Raw genomic sequence first — 12,124 nt, forward strand, 5'->3', positions numbered from 1 at the left:
TTAAAAAAATAAATTTGGTCACTAATTAAGTAATTAATAGTGACTAATAATTTTAGTCATTAAAATTGGTCACCATTTACCCTTTTTCTTGTAGTGGATATAAGCGACAATGAAATAGAGGAAGCCATAAATGAATGTGAAGGAAATAAAAGCCCAGGCCAGGATGGTTTCAATTTCTCACTCATAAAACATAATTGGGCCACAATAAAGACGGATGTTTGTCAAGCGATAAGATGGTTCCAGACTGAAGGGAAAATTCCAAAAGGGTGTAATGCTTCTTTCATAGCACTTGTTCCAAAAAAACGAAACCCGCTAGGTATGGAGGATTACAGACCTTTATCTTTAGTTGGTTGTGTGTATAAGATTATATCTAAGATCCTTGCAAATAGGCTAAAAAGTGTATTACCTAAGATAATAGATTACTCTTAATCGGCATTTATTAAAGGAAGAGGACTACTAGATAGCATTTTGGTAGCCAATGAGGTGGTGGAAGAATATAGAGCTAAGAACAAGAGGCTGGAAATAATCAAAGTGGATTATGAAAAAGCCTACGACTCAGTGAGTTGGGACTTTCTATACTATATGATGGTTAGACTGGGGTTTTGTGCTAAGTTGATTGGATGGATAAAAGAATGTTTGGAATCATCGACAGTGTCCATTTTGGTTAATGGGAGTCCTACTAAGGAATTCTGTCCTAAAAAGGGGCTTAGATAGGGAGACCCTATGACACCTTTCCTTTTCCTTATAGTAGCAGAGGGTCTAGCAGGGATGGTCAGACAAGCTGTAAAGAAAAATTTGTATTATGGAGTACATGTGGGATCTAAGGCTATTAACGTGGGACTACTACAATTTGCAGATGACACCCCTTTTATGTATGAAGCAAAGATTCAAAATGCTTGGGTCATAAAATCTATATTGAGAAGTTTTGAACTGGCCTCAGGACTTAGAGTTAATTTCTTCAAAACTAAAATTGGAGGAGTGGGTTTGGAGGCAACATTACTTAAACAATTCTCCAATATTTTAAATTGTAAACATATGAAAATCCCATTCATGTATCTTGGAATGCCAATTGGTGGAAACCCAAGGAGGAGTCAATTTTGGAAACCATTGATAAATGAAGTTAGAAATAGGCTTTCTAGTTGGAAAGGAAAACTAATTTTCGTAGCTGGACGGGTGTGCCTCATTAAATCGGTAATTTCTGCTCTCCCGTTATACTATATGTCTTTCTTTAAAATGCCGAAGAGTGTCGAAAAGGAACTCATCAAAATACAAAGAAATTTTCTCTGGGGTTAGGGATCTGAAGCTAGGAAAATATCATGGGTAAGTTGGGAAAATATTTGTAAGCCAAAGGAGATGGGGGGTTTAGGCATTAGAGATATTGGGAACTTTAACACAGCACTCCTAGCCAAATGGAAGTGGAGATTGGGAGTGGAAGATCATGGAGTATGGAAATAGATCTTGGATTCAAAGTATGGTTCATGGAGGGTACTCAATGAAGCTAATACCTCTAGGACAACTTCAAAATGGTGGAAAGACATCCACAAAGTGTGTGGAAATACTGAGAGTGGGCGTTGGTTTGACAATTGCATAGAGTGGGTGATCGGTGAAGGAAAAAAGGTCAAACTTTGGGAAGATAAATGGATAGGGGAAGAATCACTTTGTCATAAGTTCCCTAGATTGTACTCTATATCAGAATGTAAAGGAAAATCACTACAACAGGTAGGACATTGGGAAGAGAATGAATGGATTTGGGATCTAACTTGGAGGAGACGAAGACTATTATGGGAGACAGTGTTGGAGGAACAACTCCTTCAAATACTCATCAACCGAAGCCTTACTAAAGGGAATCCAGATATGTGGAAATGGAAGGAAGATGGGGAAGGTATATACTCAGTTAGGTTTGCTTATAATAGACTGCAAGGAACTCATGAAGGGGGAGAGAATAGAGTGTTTGAAATTTTGTGGAAAATGAGAGTGCCGCCGAAGGTACAAGTACTAGGTTGGAGACTGTTTTTGGACAAGCTTCCAACAAACACTAAATTATTAGTGAGGGGGACTTACTTACAACATAGTCTCTGTGAGTTTTGTTTAGAATGTGAAGAGACTATAGAGCACCTATTTATCTCATGTAAAGAAACCCAAAAAGTGTGGAACATGTGTTATAAGTGGCTAGGCTTAAGCACTGTATCTCATATTATGGTAAGGAACAACTTTCAACATTTCAACATTGTTAACCTTAATAGATAGCAAAATCTTGTTTGGAAAGGAATGTAGTTAGCAATCATAGGAGAAATCTGGAAACAAAGGAATGAGGTTATTTTCAAGCAATATAAAGTAGACCCTATTGAGATATTTGGTCTTGCACAAGTAAATGCATGGGTATGGATGAAACACAAATTTTCATCTGTAAAATTCTCATATAGTGATTGGTGTTTATCCCCTTATACTTGCTTAAAATCTCTTTGATATGATAATTGTTGTGTGTTTAAGTGCTTCAGGCAAACAAATGAAGGATATGTGTTTAAGAGAGCCATGATTCTTAAGTGAAGGACAGAAGGAAGACTACATAAACTAAAGAAAAAAGGCAAATCAGTAAACAAGATGGAGGAAACCATAAAACAGCTTGAAGGAAAGCCGGTGGATGCTGTGTGAAAGGATGAAAACAGACAGACCACGACACTAGCAAGACTTCCGTCAAGGCTAAACTTCCGCATATATTTTTTGGCCAGGGAATCCAAAGCTCATGCTTTCAGCGTTATATACAATCTGCAATATTATTTTGCATCAAAAAGAAGAATTGGTTTTTGTTAGCATTTGGTATATATTATGTTAGGTGATCTGATATAGATGCTCACTTATGGTCCTTTTGGTTGTGGATCATAATGCTTATATAGACTCTAACCAAGTGTTTTGGTTGGGTTGTGATTGGTGATGTTATGATGCTAAGCTAATGCATTAAATCATACAGGTTTTTTGTATAAGGGTTAGAGCACCCCTCAAGTGCTCTGCTAATTTAATTTTATTCTTTGTTGATCAAAAAAAAAAAATCAGTGTAATTTATTTTTAATATTTATTAAACTTTATGTCAATGTTAATTCTAATTTTACTTGAGTTAATATTAGATCATGTACCAATCCCCTTTAGTACAACTTGTGTCGCTGTTCAGCCTTGGAACATCGTGAGGGTAAAGCCTTAATTTTCTAGAACATGTTATGTTATGTTCTTCACCATTCACCTGGCTTTGTACACATACTGCCATGCATTTATCCATACTATTATACGTACCTTTTGCATCAATAGTGATACTTAGGGATTTTTTTTCACTCAAACCACTTTCTTGTCTACTTCCAAATTCAATCTCCACTCATCACCCAACCAAATTTCCCATGTGTTTGGACTAAAGATTTGAATAATTTTAAGAAATTAAAATACTTGATAATTTTATACTCAAATTCTTTTTATTTTCTAAACATTTTACTTGGGTACATTAAAATATTATACATTTCATTTTTCTTATTTGGATAAAGTAAATTTATATATATATATATATATATATATATATATATATATAATAGAATTGTCAATTTGGTCTAACCCATAGGATTTGACTCTAGTCCACAAGCGTCGGAGCCTAAAAAGCTTTCAAAGCCAAAAGATCCATATAAAAAAAGCTTATAAGACTCCAAGAGTAACAAAAGCCAAAATAGTTGGCCTAAATCGAAGGTTGAAACGAGTCAACTCGAGTAGAAGAATAAGCTAAAATTGTTTGAGAAGGTCAAGCCAAGTAAGTCAGGTCGAAGAATCTAGCCAAAAGTCGAGATGACACGAGCCAAAATCAAGCCAAGTCGGTCCAGTAGAAGAATCAAGCTGAGCCAGACTAGGTCAAAGGTTAAACTAAGTTAGTTGGGGTCAAAGGTTAAACTAAGTTGGCCCGAGTCGAAGCTCGTGTCTAGTAAGTCGAGTCCGTAGGGGCTAAAAGAGTTGAAGGGACAAAGTGGATCGAAGGTCGAGCAAAGTCAATATAGTCGCTCAAGTCGATTTGACGTGGTAAAAGGTCAAGTTGAGTTAACCTGGGCCAAAGGTCGACCCAAGTTAGTCGAGCCGAAGAATCGAATTGAGTCTACCCAAGCCAAAGGTCAAGCCGAAGGTTGAGGCAAGTTGGCTTAAGGGAAGTTGGCTTAAGGGAAGGTTGAACAAAGTTTTCTTGTGCCGAAAGTCAAGTTGAGTCACTTTGGAAAGAAGATCGAGGCAAGATGATTGGAGCCGCAATGGTTTAAGCTGAAGATTGATCAAAGTTGGTTGAACTGATGAATTCAATCGAGTTAAATGGGTGAAGATTAAGCCAAATTGGTCAAGTTGAAGAATCGATCCAAGTCGAACCAGGTTGAAGTTCGTGCTCGGCTAAACCAGGTTAAAGGTCGAACCTAGCCAAAACGGACGAAAGGTCGATCCGAGTTGGCACAAGTCAAAGGGGGCAAAAGTCGAGTCGAATCGGCCAAGTTTAAAGTTCAAGTAGAGTTAGCACGACTAAATATCAAGTCAAGTTGGCCTAGTTGAAGGTTGACTCAAGCCCAAGTTAAAGGTCAAGTCAAGTAGGCTAAAGAATCAAGTACGCCGGCCTAAGACAAAAGGTTGAGTTAAGCCGAGCCGATTCAAACTTGGTCAAAGGTCAACCTGAGTCAAGGACGAAGGTTGACTCAAGTCAATCTAGGCTAAAATTCAACTCGAGTCGGTCGGGCCGAAAAATTGAGTTAAGTTAACCTAAGTCAAAGGTCAAGGCATGTCAATTTAGAATGAAAGTCGACTTGAGTCAGCCCGACTGAAGGTCAACCCAAGCCAAAGATCGCCCAAATCAATCAGGCCTAAGAGTCGAGTTGAGTCAATGAAGGTAGAAGAATCAAGTCCAGTTAGCCTAGGCTGAGCCAGTTAAGGTCGAAGGTCAATCTGAGTTTACTCGGCCAAAGGATGAACGGAGTCGATCTGGTGGACCAATATAATGGTGGCTTATTTAGGAGTGGGTTGGGGTGCTCCATGGGACATTAGTCAAATTGAGACCTCTAACAGAGTGAGTGACTAGTTGTGAAATTTTAATTTCTTTTTTGCTTAAATTTCAAATTCAATTGTTTTAGTTATTTGAAATATCTTAAAATTCTTAAATTTTAATTTCTTTTTAACTCTTCTCTAAACAACTCATTTTTGTTTCAAAGAATACCAAATTCATCAAATAAATAAATTACTCTCTTAAATAACTTGATCCAAATACACTATAAGTCTTCAATTATTGCCTCCCTACAATTAAAATTAAAATGCATCCTTGGGTTTCTATCTTTAAGGGATGTGTTTCTTATCATTTGTCTTTCCAAAATCTTATTTTCTTACTAGATCCTAATTTTTGTACTACATTGTTATCAAACCTCTCCCACCCATCTCCCATCCCACTTACCTTCCTAAGATCCTTCCACCATACTAATTATTGCCATCTTTATGTCAAATAATTTAATTTTCTCTAGTTTTTTTGTAGGAAATTCTCCATTCCCATTTTATAAGGAAAGCCATATTAAATAACCTTGAGTATTTCACGCCTACTTTGTTGGAAATTCCGACCTTCATCACCTTTGATTTATATATATATCTTTTCTCACTTCATCCATGAGATCTTCCGACCCTCACTCTCACCTCCACAAAAAATTTCTTTGGATATTCTAAATTTTCTTCAATAGATTTATTGGAAATTTATGAAAAGGCAAGTAAAACAGAGGTAAAGAAGTCATCATAGATTTTACCATAGTTACTTTCTCCATAAAAGATATGTGTTTCCCTTTCCATTTCAATAATCCATAATTTACTTTGACTACTATTCCTTGCCAAAACTGAAATTTCCTTGGATTACCTACTACCATTCCCAAGTAAAGTAAATGGTATTGTCAAAAGATTCAACACTTGGATGCCTTTAATCCAATCATCTTCATCATACTTTTTTGTTAGATATTCCTGAATGACTTTGGCAGACTTTAAAAACACGTTTCAATTGAAAATTGTAGGTGGATACTACAACAAAAAGGGTGATCGTCCTTAGCTTTTCTGGTTCTTCTATCTTTGTGATTTTTTTTTTGACTCATTGTGGGATTGTCGGGCAATATAGAAAGTTCATATTCTTCTTCAGTGCTATCCATTTATCTAAAGCATCCAGGTAGGATTATTCGAACTTCCCAATTATGATAATTTTCACTATTAAAGACTAGTGGGGCAATTGACGAGAGATTTGAGTAATTCTTCCGTACCCTACCCATTGGATAAATATCCGCTTCGTATCCGTACCCATATTCGTGTGGGTATTTATTATGCGGGTACCCGCATATTTTTTAAATCTCCAAGGATATTTATGGTTATCCCACAAGTATTTACAAAAGAAAAATCTAATATTTAATAAAAAAATTTACAAATAAATAGAGATTTTTTAAAATCAATTGATACAAAATAATCCATTCAAAATCAATGTGTTAGTGTTAATATTTTTTTTAATTTAAATTAGAGTATAACAAGTACGAGCATCCACGGGTACGAATATTATGATACCCGTACCCGCCCCATTAGCATGCGGGTATAAAAAATACTTGTACCTGTTATCCGCGGATATCCATTTCCAATATTCATTTCCTACCCGTTGTGGGTTTTATTTACGGATACCAGCAATTACGAATTTTTTTAACATCCCTAACTCAAAGTGCTTTATATTATATATATATATATATATATATATATATATATATATATATATATATATATATATATATATATTTGCTGATAAAAAAACTCACCCACAAATCTTTAGATTTACATATGAAATGTACCTATTTTATTTGAGAAGTGTGTGTTGAAAGTTTCATACCAAATAAAATTTATAAGTGAAAGACAATTCTAAAACTCAGTTCCCAATAACAAATAAAAAAAAATTATATAGACAAACTTATATATGTATATCAGCATCTTAACTTTTCCTCAATATGTTGGAAAATGTTTTGGTGATATATGTTTTGGAAAATGTTGGAAAATCTTAACTTATATATGTGTTTTTTTTTTTGTTAAAAAGCTTTAGGCCGATTCTTTACATTTGTATTAAAATAATATAAAAATAAAGTGACACACAAGGTGAATTTTTTAATGTTCAAATCATGGAACTGAAATGCATCCAATGACAGAGTGAATGTACCAAACCATCGTATAACTTTCCATTTTCTCCCAATAACATCAAAGACTTTGATGTATATCAATTTCAAGTTAAAAGAAGGATACACGTATATATAATTGCCAGCGAAAGGGATGAACAATTTTGCTTTTGCTAAACCTAAATTATCAATTGGTTAGACTTTCGCGTGGTTAATTAGCACAGGAGCCTGCAACTAAATCCGCATAAGATCTGCAAACCATCAAGAAGTCAACTTGTTTAGCACAATACAGCTAATTCCATAGCACGAAACCTTAATTTAATCTAAACAATTGGATATCATGGATGTCCACAACTTTCACATTACTTTAATAAAAACATAAGTATGTTTGTATAAATATACAACACATTTCATCATGCCCTAAACCAAACACGAACCACAAACCCCTCTATTCTCCTCACTCTACGTTGAGAATAATTCCTACAAACATGGCTGGAAGTTCTCAACAAAGGGTCAAAATCTGTTTGGTCTTATGTCTTGTTGGTATAGTTTCAGCTTCTGCATATTCAACACCTTCATCATCATCAACAACTAGTTCTGGCACTTCATCTAATTTTCTGCTAAACCCCTTTTTTTATGCTTTCAAGTGTCCCCAAGCCCTTGACATCATTAAGAAACACGTAACCTATGCTGTGGCGAATGAGCCTCGCATGGGTGCTTCCTTGCTCCGTCTTCATTTCCATGATTGCTTTGTCCAAGTAAGTCTGTCATTAATCTTTTTATATGTTTCAAATTTTACCTGCATACAAGAGCTTCAACATTGTTTAACAAGTGAAATATATGTTCCTCCCACCTAGGATATATACACAACGATCCACACTAATTGATTAGACTAATAATTCCCCATTAGGTCATTTTACGATTTTAGTTAATTGTATGTTTTCAAGCTTATAATAAGAAAAATTCCTCAACCTCTTAGTTGAATAATGAATAGTTTACTTTATCATTTGTCGTCCAATTATGTGACTAACAATTTACTTGTGTGACATAGCTATTTAGTAAAATATTTTAATGGACTCTCTGATGACTTCAATCTTTTTAAATATGTTCTTTTCTTCTTTCATTTGAATATAGCATTGAATGTATTTGCTTCACATACTTAAATATACCAAAGGTATTAGTGTGTTAGCATAAACATAGTTGATATCTTATGTTCTTGGTTTCTTAAAATAGTTTTTAAATATGATTATTATTATTATTATTATTATTTATATTTTATACTCTAATGCTGCTGTAACTTTTATTAAAATGTCAATTCCATAACGTGCTCTACACATTCTCGTGTTAGCTACATAACCATACTAGCCGTTAATTAATAATTGGGTGACAGTGTCAGGGAAGGACGTGGCACATTTTTGTTAAATAAAATAATTTAATAGTATTATGTGTATTGATGTAATTTGTTTAAAATTAAACTTAATCTCACTAATTAGTGTTATATTTAATTGAGGTTAGATATTTATTTCAAGTTTTAATTCAATTAAAAATAAGATTAATTTATAATATATAATTGAATACAAAAGGGAGAGGTTGAATTACTTTTTAATAATATTTAATGCATTCATCAATTTAGAGATATTGAACATAAAAATCGAAAGGAGTACGATAATGGTAGCACGCCATTATTATGGCAAATTTCGTTATTATAATATAATGAAACATGTTCTAAGATTAGGTTGCATTTTGAAGGGATGTGATGCATCGGTTTTGTTAGCGGACACAGCAACTTTCAAGGGCGAACAAGGTGCCTTACCCAACCTGAATTCTCTAAGGGGTTTTGATGTCGTAGAGAACATAAAAGCCGAACTAGAGCGTCAGTGCCCCGGTGTTGTCTCTTGTGCTGACATCTTAGCAGTTGCTGCAAGAGATTCTGTTGTTGCTGTAAGTATTCCCTTTAGAAATGGCTAATTATATCACCAACATATTAGAACAAAACTTCCATGAATGCATTTATACATATGAAAAACTGATGAGTGAGAAAAAATGTTCAGCTTGGTGGGCTTGGATGGCCTATTGGCTTGGGAAGAAGAGACTCAACCACTGCAAGTTTAAGTGGAGCAAACTCTGATCTTCCATCTCCCTTTCTCAATCTTAATGGTCTTATCGCTGCTTTCCAAAAGAAGCAATTCACAAAAAATGAAATGGTGGCTTTATCAGGTACATACACATCACTGCATCATTCTGCATCTATCGGTATATATTTAGAAGCACAAAAGAATAACAACACATAAAAAATCCAGCAGAACACTCTTATATATCAAACACCTCTTTATGATTTGTCTTTCTTTCACACCATATTGATCATTTTTCTTTCTTCTTTCAAGATTCGAACACCATGAACATTGCTTTCATATATGTTGAAGTAGTTAAACTTGTTGGTGATGACCAGGTGCTCACACAATAGGCAGTGCCAGATGTTTACTCTTCCGATCAAGGATTTATAACGAGAGCGATATAGACCCAACTTATGCAAACCTAATGAGAGCTAATTGCCCCAAGGTTGGTGGTGATAGCAACTTGTCTCCCATAGACATCTCCACTAAAGACTTTTTCGACGGTGCTTACTACACAAATTTGATCAACAAAAGGGGTCTTTTCCACTCCGATCAACAACTCTTCAGTGGCGGTTCCACGGCCATCCAGGTCACAACTTACAGCACTTTCCCGTCACTCTTTAAATTCGATTTTGCTAACGCCATGCTCAAGATGAGCAACCTTAGTCCACTCACCGGCACGCAGGGTCAGATCAGAAAAGTGTGCAGCAGAGTGAATTGAGTTCAGTTCTTTGGTTTCAACTGTATGTGGTAATGCATAATGTGCATGCATTTCCTCATGAAATCTTGCATTCCTTTGTTTGTTAAAGTTTCATTTATGTGTCAATGTTGGACACATTCGTTTACATTTATCGGTAATTTGCCATTCTTGATTGCTGATTGTTTCAGGAAATATTTTTGTATGATGTATGTGTATTACATAATGTGATTTTTTCATTTTCATTGCAAAATTATGGGTGCATTTTTATGTATGTTCTGTTTTTCATGTTCAACCATATAAATATTTTTAATAAACACCACATGGGTTCAAAAGAAAAGTAATCAGTTAACCAAATGAAACAAAATAAAATAAATATATACTTATGGGCAAAGTGTGTGTAAGAAATATGTACAATGTCCTTGTAATTACATCCACATATTTCATAGTTAAGACATGTATATTTGATATAAAAACATCCCTAACCTTTACATTTGATATAAAACCATCCAATACTTAACACATTCAAATATTCAAACAAAACATAGGGTAATAAGCAATTTTGCATGGGAACATATTTCCTTCAAAAAACATAAATATAGTTTCTATAATACGACAGTCACTAACCATATTGTCTATGGCCACACCTCTAACCACTACCAGGAAAAAGCATTTTAATTATTAACGAAATTGGTGGCTAAATAGGTAAAATCGGTTGCAAACACTTAGTTATCAAATTAGCCACTGAAACTAAAAAGTGACGAAAACACTAATTGCAAGATAATTAGTCATCGATTTCAAAATTGGTGGCTAAATAGTCACTGACATTACAGTGGCTAATCGATACTAAAATTTTGGTCACATCGAAGTACTGGAGACTAATTTTACAACTAAAAATTCAGTTGCTAATTTCATCGCTTATAGAAATGAATATTAATTTAATAAACCGGTTTTCAGTTGCAAATAGATACATTGTTTAATTTAATTAAAATATTATAGGTGTCTAAATGGGGGACGAAATCGATGGTTGAATCGGTGATTAAATCGGCGGCTAAGTAAACTTACATATATTCCACTTTTTACTTGCTTAAAAATGCTACATATTTAATTACTAAGTAACAATAAACTCTAATTTATAATATACTGTAATGCATAAAAATGAAATTAGTTTTAAATACATATACAAGTTTTAAATTGCTCTTCTAGTTGATCTAAGCATAAGTTTTGTCGCAACCGAGACCACGGCGGGACGACGAAAATAATTTAAAATGAAACAGAGGAGTCGCCACCCTAGTTTATTATGAAAAACCATAGAAAAACCTTAAAAAGAATGGTCTTCGAAACCTAATTTGGATTCAGGAGTCGATTACGTGTGGAGAAGGTATTAGCACCCCACAACACCCGTCTTAAGACGATTCCCTCTTTAATTAAGTATGCAAGATAAATTTGATGTTTAAAATATTTATTGTTCCCCAAAAATCAAACAAAATAAAAACACATAAAAATAATAAAGATTAAAAAGAAAATTAATTTTTTATTTTTGTTGGCCCGACAAGGATTATACTTTGCTCCTAGGTATTTCCATTTGGAAAATCAGGGATAACGTAGTTGTTTGTAAAAAATTTGTTGTTTGATATTATTATTTTGTTTTTCTAAATTTTAAATTATATATATATATATATATATATATATATATATTAATATTAAGAGAACTCGAGATTCTACATGATAAAATATTTAGTTATCAAGCAAATTCAAGATTGGACATAACATTTAAAAATGATTTTATAATTTTTTATTTTTATTATTATTATTATTAATTAAAAAAAAGAATTAAAAGCCTACGAATGGGTGTCTTGATTATCAAGCAAGTCCGAGACTTGACATGACATTCAAAAGTTATATAAAAGAAAATATAATTTTTTACTTTTTTTATTTATTATTTTTTTTTAGAGAATTAACGCCTACGAAAAAAATACCTTTTTAATTACCAAGATAAAAATAAAGGATAAGAGAAATGTTGAGCGCATCAATGAGAAACCCAAAATTATCAAACATGAGAATCCCGAACACATTTAATCATGCAACAATCCAAACGGTCATATATTTGATGTTATAAGAGAATCATGAAAAACATTACCTTGGGT

The 12,124-nt window shown here is 33.8% G+C and overlaps 1 protein-coding gene across 1 annotated transcript; it reads left to right on the top strand.

Moving 5' to 3' along the window:
- Positions 1-7,602: 7,602 nt before the first annotated feature.
- On the top strand, positions 7,603-10,230 carry LOC114167299 (cationic peroxidase 1-like). The gene is made up of 4 exons (XM_028052354.1): positions 7,603-7,924; positions 8,916-9,107; positions 9,218-9,383; positions 9,616-10,230. The coding sequence occupies exons 1-4, from the start codon at positions 7,655-7,657 to the stop codon at positions 9,999-10,001; spliced, it is 1,014 nt and encodes a 337-aa protein (XP_027908155.1). The 5' UTR covers positions 7,603-7,654; the 3' UTR covers positions 10,002-10,230.
- The last annotated feature ends 1,894 nt before the right edge of the window (positions 10,231-12,124 follow it).

The sequence above is a fragment of the Vigna unguiculata genome, chromosome 10, assembly GCF_004118075.2.
Source record: "Vigna unguiculata cultivar IT97K-499-35 chromosome 10, ASM411807v1, whole genome shotgun sequence".
Lineage (NCBI taxonomy): Eukaryota > Viridiplantae > Streptophyta > Magnoliopsida > Fabales > Fabaceae > Vigna > Vigna unguiculata.

Excerpts from the sequence above, each read along its gene's own strand:
- LOC114167299 (XM_028052354.1), top strand. The coding sequence starts at position 7,655 with ATGGCTGGAAGTTCTCAACAAAGGGTCAAAATCTGTTTGGTCTTATGT. Across the intron at positions 7,925-8,915 it reads TCCATGATTGCTTTGTCCAA|GGATGTGATGCATCGGTTTT; the intron begins GTAAGTCTGTCA and ends TGCATTTTGAAG. Across the intron at positions 9,384-9,615 it reads TGAAATGGTGGCTTTATCAG|GTGCTCACACAATAGGCAGT; the intron begins GTACATACACAT and ends GGTGATGACCAG.